We start from the raw sequence: 24,660 nt of genomic DNA on the forward strand, positions 1-24,660 counted from the left end.
ATATATATAAATATATATATATATATGCTGGGAAGAGTTCCAAATAACTGTCCTAAAAATGAATACACCTAGAAAATGGGTCATACCCAAAAATGTACTAAAATTGTAGGAGAAAGATTCAGTGCTGAATTACTTGACAAAGTTGATTAAAGTAGTCCACCATCTGCTATGTTAAACAAGTTGCTCCACTAGAAACAAATGTTTGCTTTGTCTAGACACCTGAATGTCCATGACTTTTGAATTTAGTAGTCAATAAATTTTCAATTGACCTTTGACCTCACTATTTGCAGTGATACTTGTACTACACACCCAAAATTTACAGTCTCAAAAAAAAAAAAAAAAAAAAAAAAAGAGGCAGCAAAGCAAACTTCTTATAAAAGCTTATGTCAATTTTAATCTTAGCAACCATAACATACCACCTTTCCATTCTCCTGTAACGTTTGTCTCGAGATGAGACAAAAGACAGCAGGAGGCTATTAATTGCTTAGGAGTAAAGATTTTTCTTTTCTTTATGCTGACGTGGGTGAAAACTGTGAATGCACTAACCTGGCTAACAAATATGTAAAATAATGAAGAAATAAATGCCCAGTTACGCCTACATACCTCTGCATACTCCAATCACTTCTGGCTGACAAGCTGCATGTGTAACACAATGGCCAACCAGAGCACCAGGGTAAGCTTCTACAGTCTCCGCAGGAGACCATCCTGCAATGAGGAAACTCATAGCTACTCCCAAAGATAAGACAACAATTAGCCACTTGATCCTGTCCCTAAGCCCCTGTCCTTTCAGGTCAGTCTCCCATCTTTGGATTTGGTAACTGAACTGGGAATGTTGGAGCTGCAGTCTAGCACTTGGCCAATGTACCATCAGTTCTGACTCTAACCTCATTATTCGGCTTCACAATGCACAGCTTCACAGGAGTCCATCTGTTTACCACACCAGGCAAATTTTGTACACATTTTTGCATAGAACATGCAGATCAGAAACTATGCAAACACCAATATCAAACTACCTTCCCAAGCCCTTATTACAGTCATGATACTGCACAAACATATAATAAAGTATGCACATAAAAGGCTTTTAGAAAATATATGGATCAAATAGAAAAAAACAGTACAAAATTGTTTACTATTACCTGGTTATATGACAAAACTCAACAGTGATGCGCTCAGTCATGTACCATTCTGCTGGGAACATACGTCCATATTTCTCTTCATATTCTACAAGTTGTCGTTTTATCCAAGCATAACGTCGATCAATTTTATCCAGCCAGGCAACCTACATTAGGAAACAAAACAATCAAAAGTAATGAATGACATACAGCTGTAGAATATAAACAATCCAAGAAAAACAGAAGTATTAGAGCAAAACAAAGGACCACAAAAATACTTCAAAACATTACAAGCCTGAGGTATGGCTCTGTCACTTCGACAGTCCAGTCTTCCACTTACTCTATCAAAAAATATGCATCTTAATAAAAGTTTAACTTACATCTTGATTTTCTTGAAACAATACCAGGTATTCAGATAGGTACTGTCTGATGAACAGTTTTATGATTTCTTGTTTGATGCGTGGATCTAAAACATTAGCAACTAGGCAAGCATCTCTCAGGACACTGCTAGGACCTCCTGTTCTCTGCAAAACAGGGGGGAAAAACAAGTCAAACTATGCACTGGTATCTGAATTAAAAGCATTGCTGCTTTGTTTCACAAGTTGTTGCCAACAGGACAATAAGAATCCCAACAGTCTTTGATTAAAGAAGCATAGCACCCCTTAAAGAAACACCGCACCCCTTACAACACACGGCCAAAACTTCAGTGACTCCACAATAACACATCATCATTACTTTGTTTCCTCCCATCCCTTGAAATTGTCACCAACAGTTATCTAAGAACAGACAGTTGCAACACTAACTTCTGCAAGTCCCCAAATACTGTCCTTCCACCAACATGAGCACACACAGAAACATGCATACAAAGGGCTTCTGTAGTTCTCTAGATATGACTCCCAATGTCTACTACTCCAAATCTTGTCAGTGTCTGTACAAATTCAACAACTCATCTTGCACTGTTTTATAAAGCCCCAAGAATACTTCACTGTTCAAGTACTTTAAGGCAAATATTTATTCAAATTTTGGAGACTGCTTTTTTTGACTTCACCATGTCTACGCCTCAGGACGGAACACAAACTTCAACAGTTTGTGTTATCCCCAGTTCTGGTGAAAACTCCAATGGCTTCAGCACAGAAACACATGACTGCAAATAACAAGTCCCTGTCCACCATACTTAACTTCTCAAAAAATGCATATTATCTGTTATAAATTATCTGTCATAAGTAAATGGTCTATGTTTTTCTACCATCATTAATATTATTTTACCTCTACCCGACTTGTTCTTGAATTCTCCTTCTTTTGAACTTGCCAGCTATTTCATAAGTTCACTGCTCCCACTTTTTACTCTCTCTCTGACAATACACATTCACCCATTACCTCTAAGCCACACAGTCTCAATCTTCAAACTATACTCTGTTATGTTATACATTATATTTTTGAACAAAGTCAGTTAAGTACTTGAATGTTTCAACCATGTCATCCTCCTGAACTTACTTCCCCCTTTGGGACTTGCACACAGAATTTTAGCGTCATTTCATATGCCATCATGTAGCCCCTGTTAGTCCTTCTGCATCCTGCTATTAGAAAAGACATTTCCAGAGCTCAAAATGAAGTCTCATCAATTGTGTGAACAGACAGAGACAGTATAGTCATGTGAGCAAAGGTGCTATAACTGTAAAAGTTTAAGCTCACCACTGCAGTATCAATCATACTGTCTGGCAATTGTGCAGCAAACGGACATTTAAACATCTGCCTGACTTTCAAAGTTTTCAGATATCTGCCATGCAAGGTTGCCTTTTCCTATGTCAAGAGGGTGCATGGTATGCAGGGAAGAGGTAGTTTTGTTGTAATACTGGCTTCTGTAATTCTTGTGCCTGCCATCAATCAGGTCATCAGCGCTACTACACATTTGTTTTCCCTCAGTGAAGTGAATGCAGTTTGCAGCACAGCCTACTTCCAGTTAACTATGGGCTAAGCCCTCCCCTCATGACTGATGTAAGGGTATGGTATCCGATCCCCTGTGAGGAGGCATGTTCTCATCCATGCCCCAGGAAGGCTGCTGCATAGACACTTCTTGACAGAGCTGAGCGAGTCTCAGGTTATACTGCTACATGATATAAATCTCTCTCTCTCTTCCCAATAGGTGTCAGCACTACAGTGTGCTGCTCCACTTCCCATCACCCCAGGATAAACCACTCAGTCCCATAGTCTCCTCCCCAGCTACTCCAGCTCATGAGATGATAAATGATGTTAGGCCACCTAGGTCATTAGTCAAGTCTTCATTCCATAAATTCATAAAAACCAGGATTTATCTTCAGTTCTTTACTGTGGATGACAGAGGTGGTCATCAGGGGTAGTTATCAAGCCCTAGAAAGGGTTATGTGAAGCAACAAAGATCACATGGGTTTGCCATCTGTACTCTGTCCTAATAAATGCTACCTTTGCCATATTAAATATAATTTATACTAAACAGAGTGGACAGCTTACATGGAGTCTGCAAATGTACAGCTTCTCTCCATTTGATCTCACCCTTGAATTTGCTGTCAAGCTCCTCCACAAAGTCTCAAAGTTCACTTCACCAATAAACATTTTGCTAGTGTAGTTTCAAGTCAAACACTAAAGCAATCAAAGATAAATCTCAGTAAGAAAGCAAAACCTGGGTGCCATGCTTGTCACTTACCTTTGTACCTTGGGAAGGAAAAGCTTCTTCAAAATCTGCTAGAATCTGCTGTCCCAGTTCCGTCTGAGCAGCTTTTACTCTATTAAAAGTGAAAAAAAAAGGAATAAATACCCTTCACTGCCTAAAACTTTAATGTAGATATTTCTTATTCTGGAACGTTTCAAACTTGTAACATCCTCTTGGTTTGTCTTTTACATTTTTCCCAGCCAAGTCTTAGATATTTATTTGAAAACAAAAAAAAAACAAACTACATTATTGGAAATACAAAAAATCAAAATAATATTTTATCAAAAACCCAGGCAATGAAAATGCCCACAATATAAAAAAAAGTTTCAACTAAGAAAGTCAAAAAAACTTTCACCAAAAGTCAACCTCAATGGAATTCCCTACAACACAAAGTATTATCCATAGTATTTCTAATGACATGTAAAGCCCACCAAACATTGCCTACAGTACAAAATAACCCATATAATCCTAACCCAAACTAGACCTTGGTTACAACTCTAAAGGAAACAAAAACTTCAAAACTAACGTCCTCAGCCCAGACTTTAATTCTTAAAATCATAAAAGTGACTCACTTAATACCACTACTTCGACCACAGTCCATACATTTTGCTGATGTCATTTTTTGGGGAAGTCAGGTGCCAACAAAGAACTTGACCAAAGTTGCTATGAACAAGCAACCTGGTACCTTTCATGACTTAAAAAAACACCAAAATCTGAAGTATTGACAGTGAGTTAAAACATATTAATGTGTCTACCTTAGAACACTCATTTCTCTTAAGCAGAAGTAAAAATGTGTGTGTGTGTGGGGGGGGGGGTATAGTCTTTTTCCAGGAATAACAGGATCTTCATGGTTCAACACTCCATTGACTGTTTATTTGGGCTTTCCTCTCATTTCCAGGAGGTAGTTTTGTGTTTTTCCAGGAATATATTAACATTGCCCATGAAGTTACCTGGATTCACCAATTCACCAGACCCTTGCTATCAAGCATGGGACAACAATCCAACCTTTACACTTCAAAGTTCATATGAAATGCTGTAGTGGTGCTGGTGCCATGTTCTCTAATCGATTCCAAATTCACATTAATCTAAAAGGACAGCTACACATTAGACTGCAAATGTTAGTGACCTATTTATTCTACCAATATATATTTTTAAGATCAATGTATTAGACTTCCACATACTACAGTATTTTGATAGGATGAATAACTTTGTATTCCATGGACCTTGGCAAGATGGTGAACATGGTGGCAGTTTTTTTTTTGTGCTGACTTGTAGACAAGCACAAACACAATAGTATGCAAGGAGGGAGGAAATTTCTAACCTTCTTGCTCAAATTTTTCATTTTGCCAAATGCAAGTTTCGTCAAGAATTCATTCTTGCTGATTTACCTGCATCAAATTCAATCCTCCTCCGTGACTGAAAATAAGGTCTGGGATGCAATGCAGGGGCAAACATGAAGCTGACATTTCCAGATGAAAGATAAAAAAATTGTTTTCTTGAATGTCCCAGTAGTAGTGTCAAATCAACCACTACAGTAGCTCCAAAAATAAATGCAGTCATTATGAGTGTCATTCATGGTTTACTGCACTTAAATGACAGAAACAGTCTACTTTCACTATTACCACTGTCCACTAAACAAACTCTGATCATGTCTTAAAATAATGTAGTAGTCCAATATGCGGGCATAGAGAGGAAAAAGAGGAAAGCGTTTACTGCAGACTGCCCTCCAATTACAACCAACATGGCGAACATTCAAAATTATGTAGACATAATTAGTAGGAGGTGAAGGGGGTACAGCCCCTGTATGACAAGTACATGTAGCTCCAGCCACCACATATTTTGGGTTTCTAGGAAACGCCATTTTAACTTTTTTAATTAGTGACATTTTTAAACGATATGAGCTATTGTCTGCATTTTAAATTATGCATTGTCCTGAAAACCACATACAGCCCATTTTTGAGATGACACATGGTAACCCTAAAAGACTGCATGGGAACAAGGAGACCCTTCACATACAAGGACTTTGCAATTGCAGCCTATAACTGGTAATAGCTATGAGGATAGAAGACAGGGTGCAAAGTGCAGGAGTCTCTTTTAAGGTTCACAAAGGCTAATGTGCAAGTAACCTTTAATTGTGTCTAGCAGGAAATGATCTACAAAGCAGACGGTGTCAGAGATTGCATTCAATACCCAGAATGCAGTGAATACAGTCATTACAATCAATGTGAATAAGAAGAGGTACAATAATATGCCCCATTTTCTTCAGAATGAAGAAAACATGATAAAATCTGCTTCCACTTTCCTGGGCTAGAACAGGTTCTCCAGGCCCTTAAAGTAAAGAAAGTGTGTTGTTCAAAAGTGCAGGAGACTCACTGGTACCTCAAAGAAGCCTCCACAGAAGGTGGAGGACCCAGCATTTCCAAGACATGGCCTCTTGCAATAGTACTCATAATCCACCTGCCTCTTGCAATAGTATAGCAAAGAAAGGCAAAATCCAAGCATCAGCCTCTCATGCAGTTTTGATTAGCAGTCAGCACTGCTGCAGCTTCGCCTAAGAAATTAGCTTCTTGAAAACCTAGAGGGAATCTGAAAGGAGGCAAACTGCCTGACACTTGGGCTGTCTCTCCTGCTAAAAAAGATGCCTTATCATCTTGGATGACTGCGTTCACCTAGCTAAGAAGTATAATCCAAGTCCAAGGGACATACTGCATATCCTCCCTAGTAGGCAAGGCACTTCCCCACTTCTAGAGCTCCTCTATGATCTCTTGAGAAGTTTCACTAAAAAGGACATCCCCAGATTGCAGCATCCAAAGTAGACCTGGCATACACATGTGCACCGGCAGCTGCTGTTTTAGTCACACGTCACCACACTTATGCACTACTGAAGTACACAAGGCAGTGCAAAAAACTCCAGAAGGGTAGTACTAAGTCTTTTCCAAAGACTCCATGACCCCAGAATCAACAAGCTCTGCCAGTTTTAGCACTGTTTGAACCACCAGGAAACAGTAAAAACTGGAAATGTGGCAGATGAGAAAAATAACTTAATGCCCTATGGCCTGACCTTATCTGGTGGGAAAGTCATAATGCGCTGAGGGCTAAAGTAGACCCTAGAGATTTATACAAAACAACCATCTTTTTCAATGCCAGTGATAGTGTCTTGGTATTTCTTGGCTAAAAATGGCAACCTTCAGTACAGGCACCAATATAGTAGGATGACTTAAGAGAATTAATCTTTCTTCTCTATGCAGTTGCTGAGCATTTTCTCAGAAAGAAATCACAATTGATCAATTTTGTTCAGTCTTTTCCTGCTACTACTACTATTCTCCTTTGAAAACTTTTTTCTAATACTGCTGCAAAAAGGCAGTGGTTACTGTAACCATCTTGTGCTACTACCATGAACATACATCCTAAATGTTTTCCCAACTGTCGCGCTCCTACTTTGGACACAATAGAAGAGTCCTCATAGGTTCTGTTCAAGCAGCTTTGTTTGTCTTTTCCCGGTTAGGGGTCACCACAGCGGAACTCCGGTCCGCTAATGATTGGCAGTAGATTTTTATGGTGCCAAGTTGCCAGCCCGACGCCCAACCTTCAGCGAAGGCACGCCCATTATCGCATGTCTTTCGGAGGCCACTCGACCGCAGGGAGTACATGCAGACTCCACACAGAAGGCACTCCAGCCGAGAATCGAACAGGAGAACCTCTTGCTGTGAGGCAAAAACGCTACCGCTGCACCATTCAAGCAGCTTTATTCTATACGAACATCATTATAAAAGTTTACTGACTGACTTAAGTAACTTATATACAAACTAACAATTGGGATCATGCATGCTCTCACTGTGGCTGCTCTTACAAAATGGCACCATGGAGTACACGTGTTTGGAATTTATATGTGCACGTACAGCCTTGACATGCTTCTTAAAAATACAGCACACTTCACTTGCAATCTGATCTACATCCACCCTCTTTGAGAATTAGATCTTATGACACTGCCTATTTAGCAGCAGAAATCATAGGTAATTATTGGTCATGCATTGTACATATATGTGCACTTAGTATTGTATAATCAAATCCACGTTGCTGCGTATTTCACACTTGGCTTTGACACTCACCCATATCATGTGACATAAAGCAGGGAATTAAATTTAGCAACTGGAACTGTCTCTGCAAAATGTTTGATCTGTGGAATGTCTGGAATATTTTCTGGAATGTAATCAGAATTTTGAACACATTCTGGTATGGAAACAGTGTCTGATTCACTCTTAGATGTTTGAAGTTTGCATCACAGAAACCATGTTGTGATGGTGAGGATGATTCTGATACAGGAAGATGTTTCCGGTTCCTCCTATATTCTACACCCTCCGAATCTACCAAATAGGATCTTGGTTCGACATAGATGCCTGTAATCTGTCCAATTCGATCAAAACCATTCTTTGTCTGAATTCGTACCGTCTCTTCTTCCCTCAACGGACGAAGTAATCTGCTTGATCTGTCATAAAAAGATTTTTGGTTATTATGCTTCTTAACCTATTGAGCCTTAATGGTTTTAATGTTCTTAGGTTTAGGCTTCAATAAACTGGAAGTAACGGGTAGTGTAGTTCTAGTTTGGAAAGCAATCTTTGAGTAGGTGATAAGAATATTGTCACGAGGTATGTTTTTGAGAGTAATCAAATTTAAGAACACATCGGTATTGTCACACTTTGACCTTTCAAGTAACTGCTTTGCACTCTGTTCTGCACGCTCAGCTAGACCATTTGACTGAGGTTATTCAGGACTACTAGTGACATGTACAAAGTCTCAGTCTTTTGCAAATTTCTGAAAAAACTGGCTAGTGTATTGAGTATCATTGTCAAAAAGAAGTTTGTGTGGACTACCATGAACTGAGAAATGACATTTCAGCTCAGTAATAACAGCAGTGGATGTTAGGTTAGGTTACGTAGTACAGCAATCACAAACCAATTCGAATAAGAGTCTACCAAAACTAAGTAGATATCAGCTGCAACTGCTGACCATGGTAGTTCAGGAACTGGACTTAGCTGAAGTGGTTCTCTTTGCAACTGTGGTATAGTACTATTGCATAATGATCAAGATGAAAGTACTTCATCAATGTCTTTTGGTAATGTAGGCAAAAATACTGTTTCTCTCGGTCTTCTCTTAGTGGACATGGAACCTGGGTGATCACAATGCAAAATCTGGATATATTCTTGTTGTAAGGAAGCAGGAACAACAATTTTAGGACATTTGAAAATAATGCTATCTTCCATCAACAATTCATCTCTGTAAGGAAAATAGGTTTGCACTTAAGGTGATACACTACATTGCTTTGATGGCCATCCAACATTAATGTACTGAGTGAGTTTCTGCAAAATTGGATCAATCTGACTATGTTCTCTCAATTCATCAAGTCTAGTGGTAGAAAAATTACACATTACCATCACATCAAAGTCAAAATTCTCTGCATCAGGCTGTTCTGTCATATTTCTGGGCGATCTGGATAAGATATCAGCCAAATAAAGTAATTTGCCTTTCGTGTAGACCATTTTGAAATTCTACTTTTGCAATTTGAGCATCATTCTTTGCAATCTCACTGGAGCGGAATACATAGGCTTCTTTAGAATAGTAACTAGAGGTTGGTGGTCAGTCTCAATCTGAATAGCTTGACCATAAATATAACCATGAAACTTAGAACATGCAAATACTATTGCCAAAAGCTCCTTTTCAATTTGAGCATACTGCATCGCAGTTTGGGTTAGTGTTCTAGATGCATAGGCTACTGGTCTGCCTCTTGAAGTATAATTTCACCAAGACCAAATATTGAAGCATCACAAGAAACAGTAACTGATTTGTTTGCATCATAGTATCTTAATGTAGGTGGGAGTGGCAATTTTTTGCTTAAGGTCTTCAAATGCCTTCTGGTGCTGTCCCAACCATGACCACACAACATTTTTTGCCACTTAGCTCTCTTAAAGGTGCTGTTAACTCACTGAAGTCTGGTATAAACTTGCCTAAATACTTGACCATACCTAGAAAATGTTGTAGAGCTTATACATTATCTGGTGCTGACATCTCAAGAATAGCTGCTTGCTTGGTCGGGTCTGGTCTCAAGCCTGTACTCGTGAACAAATGACCTATGTATGCAACTTCTGGAAGTCTGAATTTGCACTTCAGAGGCTTGAGCTTCAAGTTTACTTCACTTGCTCTATCTAGAACTTTCTTGAGGTTTGTGTCAAGCTCTGCTTCGCCACTGCCTCCAACCAATAAATCATCTACTATCATGCCAGAACCACCTGAAAAAATTTGCTCCATTGCATATTGCACACTGAAAGACTTCACTTGCAGAATTTATTCCAAATGGCGTTCTTAGTCATCTGTGTCTGCCAAACTGAGTACCAAAACTAGTTAGAAATGAAGATTTGCGATCAAGCATCACTTGCCAAAATGAACTCTCTGCATCCAAGATGGAGAAAATAGTGGCATTTGGTATTAAGGCTGCAACCTCTGACTGTGCACATTGGATGATGCTGTCTCTTAAATGCTTTCTTCAAATCTCTTAGGTCAATACATATTCTGATTTCACCTGAGTCTTTTTTGCCATAGACAATACCCTAAATTTATCCTGCGTAGCTATCGGAACTCTTCTTGCTGATCTGACTACAGCAGTGACCTCTGGATCTAACTTCATGGAATATACAACTGGAAGTTTGCCTAACTTGTCATTGAAAACATCAGCATACGCTGAAAAAATGGCTTCAGAAAAATTAGAACTTGGAAATGCACTTACATAATGAATTTCTTTAGCAAAAAAAAAGCAGATTCATTCTTAAACTATCTTTGAGACCTAATAAAGATTGCACTGGTTTTCGGGCTACATAGAACAACAAGTTGCAACAGTTCTCGGTCAAATAACATGAAAGCATCACTGAACCTTCGGTTTGAATTTCTTCACCTCCATAAGCAACAAGTCTTGCACTACTGCCTAGATTGAGTTGTTCGTTAGTTCCCACTTTAGGAAATGTGTCTGCTGCTATAACATTATACTTTGAACCAGTGTCTCCTTTGAGCTCTGTGGATATTCCATTGATCCGGACAGTACAAAAAACCTCACTTCTTGTTAATAAATTCAGTGCATCAACTCTTTCCTCAAGCATTGATGTACCATATTCATAGAAAGCTGTCTGCTTCGGCTCTACTTGATCAACTTGCTTCCTTGTGTAACCTTTGTTTACAACTGTGTGAGGCTTACTTGATTGATCCATTTTTTACACTTGTAGCATTGCTGACCATATGCTAAGCACTTCTCTCTTTTAGACTCATGATTTGCACCACAACTGCAACAGTTAATAATAAAGCTGGACTTGGGTTTTGCTGATTCATGCTTGTACTGCATGGAGTTGGAGCGTGCGCCTTTCTTAGAACTTACTAGAAGACTACGTGTCTTCCTTGGAAATCTCGTAGCTGCCAGAGCTTGGTCCTACTTTTGTCTGCCACATGTTGCATAGTATCTACATTTGCTCTAGAGCCAGCTGAACTCATGATGTCACTTGCAAGCATACTCATGTGTTTTTCTGTCACCTCATGGATTTGACAAATCTCAGTGGCTTTATTCAACATTAAATCACTGTCACGAAGTAATATTTTTCTCACAGCAGCACTGTTAATACCACATACATGCCTGTCCTTTATCAGACCATCTTTTAAGTCACCAAACCAACACGTTTTACCTCAGTTTCTCAGGTCAGTTATGTAACCTGCAAATGTTGCCCCCAGTTTCTGATCTCTCGTGTAAAACAAATGCCTCTCAATGTAATATTTGTTTGAGGGTCCATCCCTTGATTCAGCCTGTACAATAATAAGATTTTCACCTTCTCCTTCATATACTGCAGGTGCATACACAAATGAATGCTCTCTTCTATGGCCTCTGACCCAGCTAGGTTTAGCAAAATGAATGCCCTGGTGAGTGCATCTCTATCTGCATAAGCTGTTTGTATAAAAATATTGTACTCTTGCTCAAATATTCTCCAATTCTCTGCAAAATTCTGATCAAACACAAGTGGTAGGGGTTTCGAAATCCATCTGGCCATATTAACACATACCAGTGAAGGGTTTTGCAAATAAGCACATATAGTCATGCATACATGCTAGAAACTTATGCCAGTACTTGTATCTGAATTTACTTCTTTTGGGCTTATTGTCTTTTCGAAATAAACTTCTTGGGCAGTTTAACACTCTTGTAATATCATTTGGAAGGCTAAATGCTAACGTCATTTATCATCATTTTGCCAAAGTTATTTATTAACGTCGGGAAGCAGGATGCCAGGGCACTTCTATGGGCTAGGCATGTAAAGGCTCCAGGGCCATTAGCCTAGTACACACCTATGACACTATGAACCTATTATCATTCTAAGAAACATCTCAAACAACTTTATGATGCGAGTGAAAAACTCTTGCACACTGTTATATTCTTGTACTATTGATTTTGCAATCACCTCTTATCAGTGTAAGAAATGTATCAAATAACTGCATGATGCAAATAAACTGGACCTCTCGTCCAAAACTCAATAACATTTCGAAGTAGTTGCACTTTGAGAATAACTGCATACAGCACACTGAAATGTCCCCAAAATGGTAGCACCTTGCTAGGCAATTCTTTACAGTGCAAGAAACATTGCAATGGCGGCACTTTGCAAATAGACACACCCAGCACAAGAAACTTTTCAAAATGGCTATACTTTGACTGTATTTCACGAAATAGATGCACTTTGCACAAAATAAACTCTTTGAAACACATGTACAGTAACAAGCACACACTGTAAACACTTCTACGCACTTTGAGATACTTTGACTAACTTTAGGTATATCCTGGATACAATACGAAGTCGTACTTATGCCAAAACATATCACTTTGCCAAAACGCATGCAGTCGCCTTGCTTTATTTTTGCTTAATGTGCCCTTTTTTCTCTCATTTTGCCTTATTATATTTGTTTTGCTTGTTTGAGCCCTTTACATGCCCACTATACTTTTCTTGTGCTCGTTTTACTCTAAACATGCCCAATTTTGCTTTGAACACACTCGCTTTACTTTAACACATGCTTGTTTTATCTTTAAACATACTTGTTTTGCTTTAAATATGCTGAGTTTGCTTTACTGTTAATCGTTTCAACAAATACCATTACAAACCTTTTGTGCCTTACGCTTGCTCAACAATGCTGTTTGTGCCCTTGTAATGCCCCATTCTATCTCTTTTCTCAAACAGTTTGTGGTACTTCTCATTAGCTTTGACTCTTTTTCTGGCTCTTTTTGTGCTTGTTTCTCTTGATTTTACCTTCACTGTCGTCTCTGCACTTCATTCCTCTGGATTTTATTCTCTTCAATCCTGGTTCTGACATCATGTCGCTCTCCTACTTTGGACACAGTTGCAGAGTCTTCGTAGGTTCTGTTTAAGCAGCTTTATTCTATACAAGCACATCACTATAAATGTTTACTGACTAACTTAAGTAACTTGTATACAAACTAACAACTGCGATCATGCAGGCTCTCACTGTGGCTGCTCTTACAAAATGGCACTAGGGAGTGCAAGTATCTGGAATTTATATGTGTACGATGTACAGCCTTGACATGCTACTTAAAGATACAGCACACTTCGCTTGCAATCTAATCTACACTAACCATCTCAGTAAGACTAACTGGCTGTAGAAGGGCAAGTAGTTCATCTCTGCCTGTCTAAAAGTCCTGATGTTCTGCATTCTCCTAGGTTTCTATAAACTTCCCACCTGAGTGTATTCCCCACCCCCCCTCACCTAACTTCCACCTGTAAAAAGACAGAATCCTCTTCACAGCTCTGTTTGATCTTTTTATGGTTATTTTTTCTCCCCCTATCCCTGACCATCCCAGTTAATCATTTGCCAAATCATCCCCTTTCTTCACAGCATCCACAAACACTGAGAAGAGGGAAGCAAGAATCAGACAACATGGTGAACAACTCAATTAGTTTCACTGGGCTGTTGTTTTCATAAAACCAGCGTGGCAGAAACAAGTGTACATCTTTGACCTTTACTCTCTATATTATACATGTATACATGTATCTTCAGGAAAGCTAACACTAAAGCAAAATAGACTATTCCTCTAACCTAAGAATGGGACAGCTGGCATTGTCCACTAATCTGGGCCTCTAATCAATCTCAGGTCATATAGATCATAATGAAAATTGAGAAGCCTGTCAGGCATGAATAAAAGTGAATAAAACTGGTAAAGACTCTGAAGGAAGTGAAAAGACTAAAGGAAGTAGATATGAATAAATAAAAGGAGTGTTCCAGAGTGAACCTGAGATAATGTCTGTATGCTTTGTGAGCACGAATACAAAGTTATTATGAAACCTTCCTAGATGCATCTCCATGGATTCTTTTTAAAATGTAGATGGCCACAGAAGCCAGTTCTTCATTCAGAAACAGACCATCAAATTATACAATCTGTTGTATGTGGGCAGAATATCCTGGACTGCAACTTTACTTGAATAATAGCTCTAAGTAACCAACAAGAAACAATCTTAAACTATCCAGTTAAACCTGCAGGGGATAGGTGCCTGGTGTGCAGCTTGATTTGAATAAAAGTTGCAACTTGTTCATTCTACAACAATAAACAGTCCTTCTGGAAACTCAGTAACCACAAAATAGCAATTAATTATTTCACATACAAGAAGGTAAACAACTATCACTTACTCCTCCTTATGCTCAAGTTACCAACTCTCTGCTCAGCAGCTTCGATCTGAATTTTAAATACTTTAACTTACTTCAAACACCTTTTTTCCTCCAATGTGCTCGAACACCAGCATAACTGCACCAACTGATTCCAACACAAAAAAAGAAATCGCTGGAAACCAGGGCAGAGTGAGATTAAATCCTTTAATAATTCCAAACAATTTTCCAGGTACACAGAGTGAACAAAAATCCTTTAATGACTCCAAGCAATGCTGTTTTTGGAACTCTCCAGTCACTCAAACACTATTTCATTATACAGAAAATCAACAGCAAATCCTCTTATCAATACCACTGTCAGGCAATGGCGCTGAAAGACCTGTCCTTCAATAAAATGTTTAAGCAACACAAGCACAAAGCGTCAGAAGATCAGATGTAATGAGATGGCTTATAAAACAGAATGGAAGCTTGTGTACACTTACCATAAATGCAGATGTTCGAGTGTATCACTACTGCAGTCATTACATTTGGGTAATCTGCTGGCAGGTTGCCCTCAGTCGGCCTGATTAACAAAAGTCTGGGTCCCCTGTTGGTGTCCCTTCTTCCATATTACATCTGTTTTTCTTGCCCCAGATGTCAGGTGCCCCAAAAATGGGGAGCAAAATATACATATATAAATAATTTAAAACACAAAAAATATACCTCCAAACAAAAGAAATACACCAAAAAGGCTTTTAAGTGTAGTAAAAGAAGTAGAGGCATAGTAAGAGAAAAAACAGGGGGCTGGAGGGAGGGAAACCTGGACTGCAACAGTGAATACACTCAAACATCTACATTTATGGTAAGTGTACACGACTGTACTATGTTCTTTGTGCTTCACTGTTGCAGTCATTACACATTTGGGTAGATTCCCAAAGCTATGGTTGGGAAGATGTATTTATACAGCAGTAGGACCGACTATAAGGCTCTGCAAAACAGCAGTGGCAAAGCCAGCTCTGGATTTAGAGAAAATTGGTAAATGATATGTTTGGTGAAAGTATGAAATGAACTCCAGGTAGCAGCTTCTAGACTATCCCTGGTAGGAACACCTGTGAGAAAGGCTGTAGAAGTAGATGCAGCCCTGGTGGAATGGAATCTGATCCCTTGGGGGATAGGGTTTTCCATGGTGCTTATAGCAGAAATTAATACAATGGCTTATCCATTTGGATATGGTTTGCTTTGAAATAGCCTTTCTCTCTGCCCCTGCAGCAAATGCTACCAGCAATTGTTCAGATTTTCTTCGAGATTTAGTCCTGTCCAAGTAAAATCTAACTTGTCTGTGTACATCCAATGAATGCAGAATCCGCTCCCCCTTGTTCTGTGGATTGGGAAAGAAAGTTGGCAAATGAATGGTCTGATTAAGAGCCACGCTGGATACCACCTTGGGCATTAAGGATGGGTTGGCCCTGAGCGACACCCTGTCCGCATAAAAAATGATGAAAGGCTCCATTGCCATAAGAGCCTGTAATTCAGAAATCCTTCTAGCCAAAGTGATTGCTAAAAGGAAGGCCGTTTTCCAGGAGAGAAATTTTAAGCCTGCAGCAGCAGCTGGCTTGAATGGAGGGACAGTGAGTTTCTCCAATACAAAGTTAAGCTCCCAGGCAGGGGTTGGAGCTTTCCTGGGTGGTCTCAAATTTTTGGACCCTCTGAGATACGTTTTAGCACAAGATGAGAGAAGAGGGGAGGTTCTGTGTTGTAATGAGCTGAAATGACTGAGGCATGGATTTTTATGGAAGAAAAAGACAGGCTCTTGTGAAGCACCTCAGTTAAGTATTGCAAAATCTGAGGTAAGTTGGGCACTGCTGTGCTTATCCATTGAGATCGATTCCAGGCACAGAATCTTTTCCATTTGTCAGTGTAAGATTTTCTAGTACTAGGTCTTCTCGCCTCCAAAATGACATCCATCACAGGGATGCTAAGGGGGAATTTTAAGTAATGAGCCAAGCTGCAAGATTCAAACATGGGAGCTGAGGGCGCAGAATTTGGTTGTTCTGCTGAGACAGTAAGGAAAGTGTGAGAGGCAGGTGCCATGGAGAGATTTGAGACAGACTGCGTAGGAGTGGGTACCAGAAGCCAGTCTGGAGCAATCAAAATCATTTCTGGTTTGTCCTGTTTGACTTTTAGCAGAACTTTGGAGAGCAGAGGGGGAAAGACATAGAGTGATGGATTTTCCCAGCTGAAAGACAGAGCATCCACTTTCCAGGGTTTTTTTGTGAGGAGTTCTTGCACAAAATTTGTCCAACTGGTAGTTCTGGGGTGAGGCAAAAAGATCTATGTCTGGGCTCCCCCATTTGCGTATCAACATGTTGAAAATCCATGGTTCCAGTTTCCATTCGTATGGTTCCATACGATTTCTGCTTAGTTCGTCTGCCAAAATATTCAGCTGTCCTGGCAGGAATTGAGTATGCAGTTGTACTTGATAGCTCAAGGCCGTGTTCCACAATGCCATGGCTAGTCTGCAGAGGGGGTAGGAATATGTTCCCCCCTGCTTGTTTATGTACCACATAACTGTGGTGTCGTCCGTCTTTACCATTAGTTGTCCTGGATGAAGGCAGTCCTTGAAGGCTGTCAGTGCATTCTGTACAGCTAGCATTTCTTTTCGATCGATATGAAGGTGCATTTGATTTGGCCTCCATTTGCCCTGAATGCACTTCCCTGCCAGATAAGCCCCCCATGCATAGTCTTATGCATCTGTAGTTAGGGTTTGGATGGCAGGGGATGGTGTGAATGGCAGTCCCTTGTTCTGGTGGCAGGCCTCTGCCCACCATAGGAACTCTAGTTGCAGGCAAGGAATGATAGGAATCATTGTTTCCAGGCTGTGACAATGTTGACTCCATAAACTCTTTAAGTACCATTGAAGTTTCCTCATATGCAGTCTTGCATATGGAATTAGAAGAATGCAGAAGGCCATGAACCCCAAGGCTTGCAGTATTTGTCTTGCAGATATAGCAGGGTTTTTGTGGCCACCTGTTTGAAGTAAGTCACCAAATGAAGTTGCTTTTCTGGCATAAGGAAAGTGATCTGGGCAGTTGTATTCAAGCTTGCACCCAGGAATGCAATTTTTTGAGAGGGTACCAGTTCTGATTTCTTTTCGTTTATAGTGTACCCTAGGCAAGTTAGAACCCTTTTTACAAACGCCAGATGTTTTAGAAGAATGGCCTTGTTTTCTGCCTGAATTAGACAATCGTCCAGGTATGGATATATCTGAATAGTTCTTTGCCTGCAAAATGCAATTACTGGAGCCAGGCACTTTGTAAAGACCCTGGGCGCAGTAGATAAGCCAAAGGCAGAGAACTGATAATGCAAGTAGCCTGCTTTGAAGCGGATGTATCTTCTGCAAGATTCCCTGATTGGAATATGCAGGTAAGTCTCTTTTAAATCTAGAGTTGCCAACCAGGCATCTTTGCCTAGCAGAGGAAGTAACTGGTGAAAGGTCAGCATCTTTGGAATGTCCAGAAAGGTGTTTAGAGTCGACAGGTCCAGAATTGGATGCCATGATATGTCTTTTCTGGGTACCAGGATAAGTCTGGAATAGAAACCTTGTCCCTTTTCATCTTCTGGTACTATATGAATAGCCCCCATGTTTAAGACAGAAAGTACTTGTTTCTGGGCCTCTGCCCACTGATTTGGGGGCAGGTCTGGCCATCCGTTTGGAGTTGGCAGCGTGTGGAAATAAAATCTGTATCCCTGGGATACTATATTTAAAACCCATTTGTCCTGGATTATAAGTTGCCAGTTTTGTGCATGAAGAGCCAGTTTTCCCCCCAAAGGGGCAGCTAAAAGGTAATTGCTTGGTAACTCTAGAGGAAAGACATTGAGACTGCTTACCATAGGGAGGCGTCTTGTTGTTTCCAGATTTGAAAGAGGAGGCACCCCATTGCTTAGTTCTGAAAGCCCCTTGGGACTGAAACCTGGTGCCTTTGGAATGTCTGGGTTTGACTTGAGTGGCTCTGTAAGGAACTGGAAACGACCAGTTCTTAGTAGGCCAGTGCCTACTAAATCTTGGAGGTTGCACTTGTAAGAAATCTTTCACAGTTTGCATAGATTTAGCGTTATCTTCCACCTTTTTTAGAACTTCTTCAGCCTTATTACCAAAGAGACAGTCCTGTTGCAAAGGAGCATCCAACAAATTTGCTTTAACATGATCAGGCAGAGATTGCTCTTTCAGCCAAGCATGCCTTCTAAGCACAGACCCAGTTACAGCAGCCTGCAAGAGGCCTCCAAAGAATCAAAAAGTACAGTTGTGTACCTACCATAAATGTAGATGTTCGAGTGTATTCACTGTTGCAGTCATTACACTTGGGTTATCCTGCTGGCAGGCTACCCGCAGTCAGCCAGAATTCCAAAGTCTAGGTCTGGCGTCAGTTGCTGTCGCCTCTTCCATGACGTCAGTGCGCCAGGGGTATAAATGATGCAGCCGACGCTATTTTCTTCAGTTTTTCTTGCCCCAGATGTCAGGTGCTCCCAAATAGGTAGGCTGAAAAATTATGCCAAAAAGCATGCATGTACTAAAATAAACATTTCATTCATCTACAAGCAAATACTTGTAGGCTGTATAGAATTGAGAAGTACAGAAAAGTCCCAGTAAAGAAAAGGGGGATGGTGGGTGGGTAACGTGGACTGCAACAGTGAATACACTCAAACATCTACATTTATGGTAGGTACACAACTGTACTATGTTCATTGTGTTTCACTGTTGCAGTCATTACACTTGGGTTGAATCCCAAAGCTGAGGCTGGGTGGCTGGGCCTAAATAGAATTAGGAGAGGCTACCAGGCCCTGCAGAACTGCAGTGGCAAAGCCTGCTCTGGATTTAGAGTAGAGAGGTAAGTGGTAGTGCTTGGTGAAAGTGTGCACTGAACTCCAGGTTGCAGCCTCTAAAATGTCTTTGGTTGGTACTCCTCTGAGGAAGGCTGCTGAAGTGGCTGTTGCTCTGGTAGAATGTGGCCGAATGCCCTTAGGCACTGATTTGCCATGTTGTGAATAGCAGAAACAAATGCAGTGTCCTATCCATTTCAAAATAGTCTGCTTTGAGATAGGCTTTCCTAGTGATCCTGCAGCATAAGCTACAAACAGTTGCTCTGAGACTCTTCTTGCTGAAGTTATTGCTAGGAGCAAAGCAGTTTTCCATGTTAAGAATTATATATCAGCTGTATTGGCTGGCTCAAAAGGAGGCAGTATGAGCTTTTCAAAAACAAAATTGAGGTCCCATGTAGGTACTGGTGCTCTCCTTGGGGGTCTTATGTTTTTTGCCCCTCTGAGGTACTGTTTTAGAAGTGGATGCGAGAAAGTAGGAGGTTCCGTATTGTAGTGAGTTGAAATGGCAGAGGCATGGATCTTAATTGATGAGAAGGATAGGCCTTTGTCCAGCATCTCAGTTAGGTATTGTAAAATCTGAGGTATATTTGGAACAAGTGGTTCGAGTCCTTGTGCCTGGTTCCAAGCACAGAATCTCTTCCATTTTTCTGCATAAGATTTCCTAGTGCTGGGCCTCCTGGCTTCTAAAATGACATCCATAACAGCTTTAGAGAGAGGTGTGGACTGAGTGGCTATGTTATCTGCCATGTAGCCAGATTTAAGGTTCTGAGTTGACTGTGCAGGATCTGATTGTTTTGTTGAGTCAGAAGATGAGGAATTTGAGGTAAAGCCCAGGCTGGGCCTTGAGACAAGCTCTTTAGGATTGGGTAACAGTGCTGGCGTGGTCAGTCTGGGGCAATCAGAATAAATTTTGGCTTCTCTTGTCTGACTTTTAGGAGCACCTTGGGAAGGAGAGGCAGTGGAGGAAAGGCATAAACAGTCAGGGTTTTCCAGATGAATGATAGAGCATCCACTTTCCATGCTTGTGAGTGATAAGTTCTTGTACAGAATCACTGTAGTTGGCAGTTGTGAGGGGAGGCAAAAAGATCTATGTCTGGGCGTCCCCATTTCCTTGTTATCATGCTGAAGACCTGTGGATTTAGTTTCCATTCATGAGGGTCCATGAGATTTCGGCTTAGTTCATCTGCCAGAGCATTTTTCTTTCCTGGCAGGAATTCTGCCTGCAGATGCACTTGATAGGTCAGTGCTGTGTTCCACAAAGTCATGGCTTGCCTGCAGAGGGGGTAGGAATGTGTGCCCCCTTGCTTGTTTATGTACCACATAACTGTGGTATTGTCCGTCTTTAGTAATAGTTGTCCTGGATGTAGAAGATCCTCGAAGGCTGTCAGGACATTCTGTACAGCTAGCATCTCTTTTTGATTGATGTGAAGATGCATTTGTTTCTTGGGCCACGTGCCCTGAATACATTTTTCTGCCATGTGAGCCCCCCAGGCATAATCCGATGCATCTGTTGTTATTGTCTGCCTGGCTGTGGGCAAGGTGAAAGGCTGTCCCTTGTTGTGGTGACACGCCAGTGCCCACCATCGAAACTCCTGTTGCAGGCAGGGAATTAGAGTTATTATTGTTTCCAGGCTGTGGCAATGTTGAGTCCAAACACTTTTTAGATACCATTGTAGTTTCCCCATATGCAGTCTTGCATATGGAATTAGTAGAATGCAGGATGCCATGAAGCCCAGAGCCTGCAGGATTTTCATTGCAGGGAGCTGGGTCTTTGTTGCCATCATTTGAAAGTAATGAGTCAGTTGCCTTTGCTTTTCTGGCGTGAGATAACCCATCTGGGCAGTTGTATTTAAGCTTGCACCCAGGAATATCATCTCTTGAGAGGGTACTAGTTTTGATTTCTTTTCATTTACTGTGTACCCTAGGCAAATTAGTAATCTTTTTACAAACGCCAGATGCTTTAGTAGAATGTCCTTGATCTCTGCTTGAATAAGGCAGTCGTCCAAGTAGGGATATATTTGAATTCCTTTTTGTCTGCAAAATGCAATCACTGGTGCCAGCCATTTTGTGAAGACCCTGGGCATAGTAGATAAGCCAAAGGGCAGTGCAGAGAATTGGTAATGCATTGAGCCAGCTATGTATCTGAGGTATCTTCTGCATGATTGTCAGACTGGGACATGCAGGTATGCCTCCCTGAGGTCCAAAGTAACTAGCCAAGCCTTCTTGCCCAGCATGGGTAGAAGTTGCTGCAGCGTTAACATTTTGAATTTTGGAACATCCAGGAAAGTATTTAGGGTTGACAGGTCCAGTATTGGTCTCCAGGCTTTGCCCTTTCTGGGTACCAGGAAAAGTCTTGAGTAAAATCCTTGTCCCTGTTCTTGCTGTGGTACTCTCTGAATATCTCTCATGTCCATGACAGCAGAAATTTGTTTTTGTGCCTCTGCCCATTGGCTTTGTAGCCGGTCTGGCATACCTTTTGATTTTGGAAGGGTGTGAAAGTGGAACCTGTAACCCTGAGAAACAATATTCAGTACCCATTTGTCCTGGGTGATCATGTGCCAATTTTGTGAGAAAAGTGCTAGCTTTCCCCCTAAGGGTGTTGCCAAAAGGTAAGTGCTTGGCATTAGTACAGGGAAGTCATTGGGACTGTTTCCTATAAGGTTGTGATTTGTCTTCTCCTCCTTTAGGGGCTGAAGCACTCCATTGTTTAGGTCTGTATGAGCCTTGGGGCAGAGATCTGCCTCTTTGTGGCCTGTCTGGCACCGGAAAGGACCAATTTTTTGAAGGCCAGTTTCTGCTAAATCTAGGAGGTTGAACCTGTAAGAAATCCTTTACTGTCTGCATTGATTTTGCTTTATCCTCCATTTTCTTTAACACCTCTTCTGCCTTAACACCAAACAAAGTATCATGCTGTAGTGGAGCATCCAATAATTTTACTTGAACATGTTCAGGTAAACTTTGTTCTTTCAACCAAGCATGCCTTCGAATGACAGAGCCTGTAACTGCGGCTCTGCAAGAAGCCTCTAATGAATCAAAACCACATTGCAGAGTATACTTTCCCACTTGTTCAGCTGCATGCAATAAATCCTGCATTTCCTTATTGTCAGGACATTGTTAAAACAGAAAATGCTTACAAATTCAGAAAGACATGAGGTACTGTTGATATTTAAGCATGTGAAACTGGCAGTTTAAAGCCCTTACAGCTAAAGTAGCAGAAGTGTAAACTTTTTTCACCCATCTATCCAGAGCTCTGGAATCCCTATCAGAGGGGACAGGGTTTTTTGCAGCAGAAGCCTTAACCCCTTTAGGACCCTGAGAAATTATTTCTGGGTCAGCAGCAGGGTTTTTATAAAGAAATTTATGAGAGTCTGGGACCCTGTAGTACCTGTCTGGCTTGACTGGTGCAGGGGGTAAAGAATCAGGAGACAAACTGGATTCAGAGAAAACATCATCAACAATATTAAGCACAAGGGGGATAGCTAGGGGCCTGTGCTGAGGCAATAAAAGAAAGTCTCTGAGCCTTTTCTTGGATTCTGAATAATCCTGGCTCTCCCAATGGAAATGCTCCCTCATGGTATGCAAAGTTTCCCCAGAAGAGTAATCCTCGGTGGAGAGGCTGAAGGTATAGATTCTTCTGCATCAGAATCCTCATAGGGAGGGAGAGAATAGCCCTGATCTGAAGAGGAATCAAAGGAAATAGAAACCTGATCAGAGGAATCATAGTCAGTGTCCTGCCTAGGCCTTTAATCAGGAGGGGGATGGGATCCCCTGATCAAAGTAATTAGGTCCTCGGCCATTTTAAGCATCTGTTTCTTTGGCATGGATGACTGTCTAGGGGAAATGTTGTACTTGTTTCCTTGTCTTTAATGGTGTTTTTAACTTTGCCTTGGCTGCTGTAGTGGACTTAATAGTAAGCTGTGAAGGTCTGAAAACACCCTCAGAAGCCGATGCCTGCTCAGCGGCTCTGGACCCATCTGAGGGAATAGTTTCTGCAGGCCCAATACCTTGAGTTTAAAGAGGCCTAGGTGTCGACACGTGGGAGTCGGATGCGGCCTGTGGCTCTGAGATAGCAGGTGTCAGGGGCTGCAAAAGCACATCACTGAGAACCGGCGACTGGCCTAGAAGAGGCTTCGTTGTCGGTTTTGGACCTCGGATACCTGTCCTTTTCTTTGTCTTTGCGTTTTTTATGAATTCCGGTCGTCGGTTGTTCCGAAGGCATTATGTAGTTAAACCTTCGGCCAAAGTAATGTAATGCAAAATCAAACTAACGCTTAATAGTGCGTTTGTTGAATCTAGCACAAAACAGGCAACTAGTAATGTTGTGGTCAGGGCCTAGGCAAGGAATACAGTAAGAGTGAAAGTCCTTATGAGGTATTTGCTTCCCACAAGAAATACAATTGTTAACTTTTACTGACATCGGTCTGGAGCAAGAAAAAGTTTCCCCAATGGGGTACTTGAATTATTGAAGACTTCGGTTCTGAAATTCGATTTCAAAAATCTCAGGAGTTGGCCGACCGGCACTTGCGAACTGCTTTTGCTTCGGGCACCGTGCGGCAAGAAAGACTGCAGAAAATGGCGTCAGCTGCATCTTTTATACCCCTGGTGCACTGACGTCAGGGAAGACGCGACAGCAACCGACGCCGGACCTAGACTTTGGAATTCTGGCCGACTGCGGGTAGCCTGCCAGCAGGATAACCCAAGTGTAATGACTGCAACAGTGAAACATGATGAACATCCACACTGCAAAGTATGTTTTCCAATTTGTTCAGCTGAATGCAATAAATCCTGTAAATCTTTATTTTCCACACAGTCAGAAATCAACATCATTTTCTGTTTAAGCAGTCCCATGATATGCTGCTGATATTTTAGCATATGGAATTGACAGTTTAAAGCCCTGTTTGCCAAGGTTGCAGAAGTATAGACCTTCTTACCCCATCTATCCAGCACCATGGAATCTCTATCAAAAGGGTTAGGATTTTTAGCAGTAGAAGCCTTTATACCCTTGGGGCCCTGAGAAATGGTTTCAGGATCCACAACAGGATTTTTGAAAAGGAATTTGTGGGAGTCAGGAACCCTGTAGTATCTGTCTGGCTTACAAGGAGTCAGTGGCAGAGAATCAGGAGCCATACTAGATTCTGAAAACACATCATCAACAATGTGTAGAACAGGAGGTATAGCCAAAGGCCTATGCTGAGGAGGAAGAAGAAAATCCCTAAGCCTCTTTTTAGATTCAGAAATATCCTGATTTTCCCAGTGGAAATGTTCCCTTAAGGTATGTAAAGTTTCCCCAAAAGAAAAATCCTCAGGGGAGAAGCA

General features: G+C 41.0%; 1 protein-coding gene across 1 annotated transcript in view; it reads right to left on the reverse strand.

Annotated features, from left to right (window-relative positions):
* The window catches only part of VPS53 (VPS53 subunit of GARP complex), a 1,983,995-nt gene that overhangs the window by 1,281,366 nt on the left and 677,969 nt on the right, over positions 1 to 24,660 (reverse strand). The window contains exons 8-10 of the mRNA XM_044054290.1: positions 3,793 to 3,871; positions 1,493 to 1,636; positions 1,137 to 1,279 (exon numbers count right to left, since the gene is read on the reverse strand). Coding sequence (XP_043910225.1) covers positions 1,137 to 1,279; positions 1,493 to 1,636; positions 3,793 to 3,871 — 366 coding nt within the window. The remainder of the gene's footprint in view (positions 1 to 1,136; positions 1,280 to 1,492; positions 1,637 to 3,792; positions 3,872 to 24,660) is intronic.

The sequence above is a fragment of the Protopterus annectens genome, chromosome 13.part0 (assembly GCF_019279795.1).
Source record: "Protopterus annectens isolate FY-2018-M chromosome 13.part0, PAN1.0, whole genome shotgun sequence".
NCBI classification, from domain to species: domain Eukaryota; kingdom Metazoa; phylum Chordata; order Ceratodontiformes; family Protopteridae; genus Protopterus; species Protopterus annectens.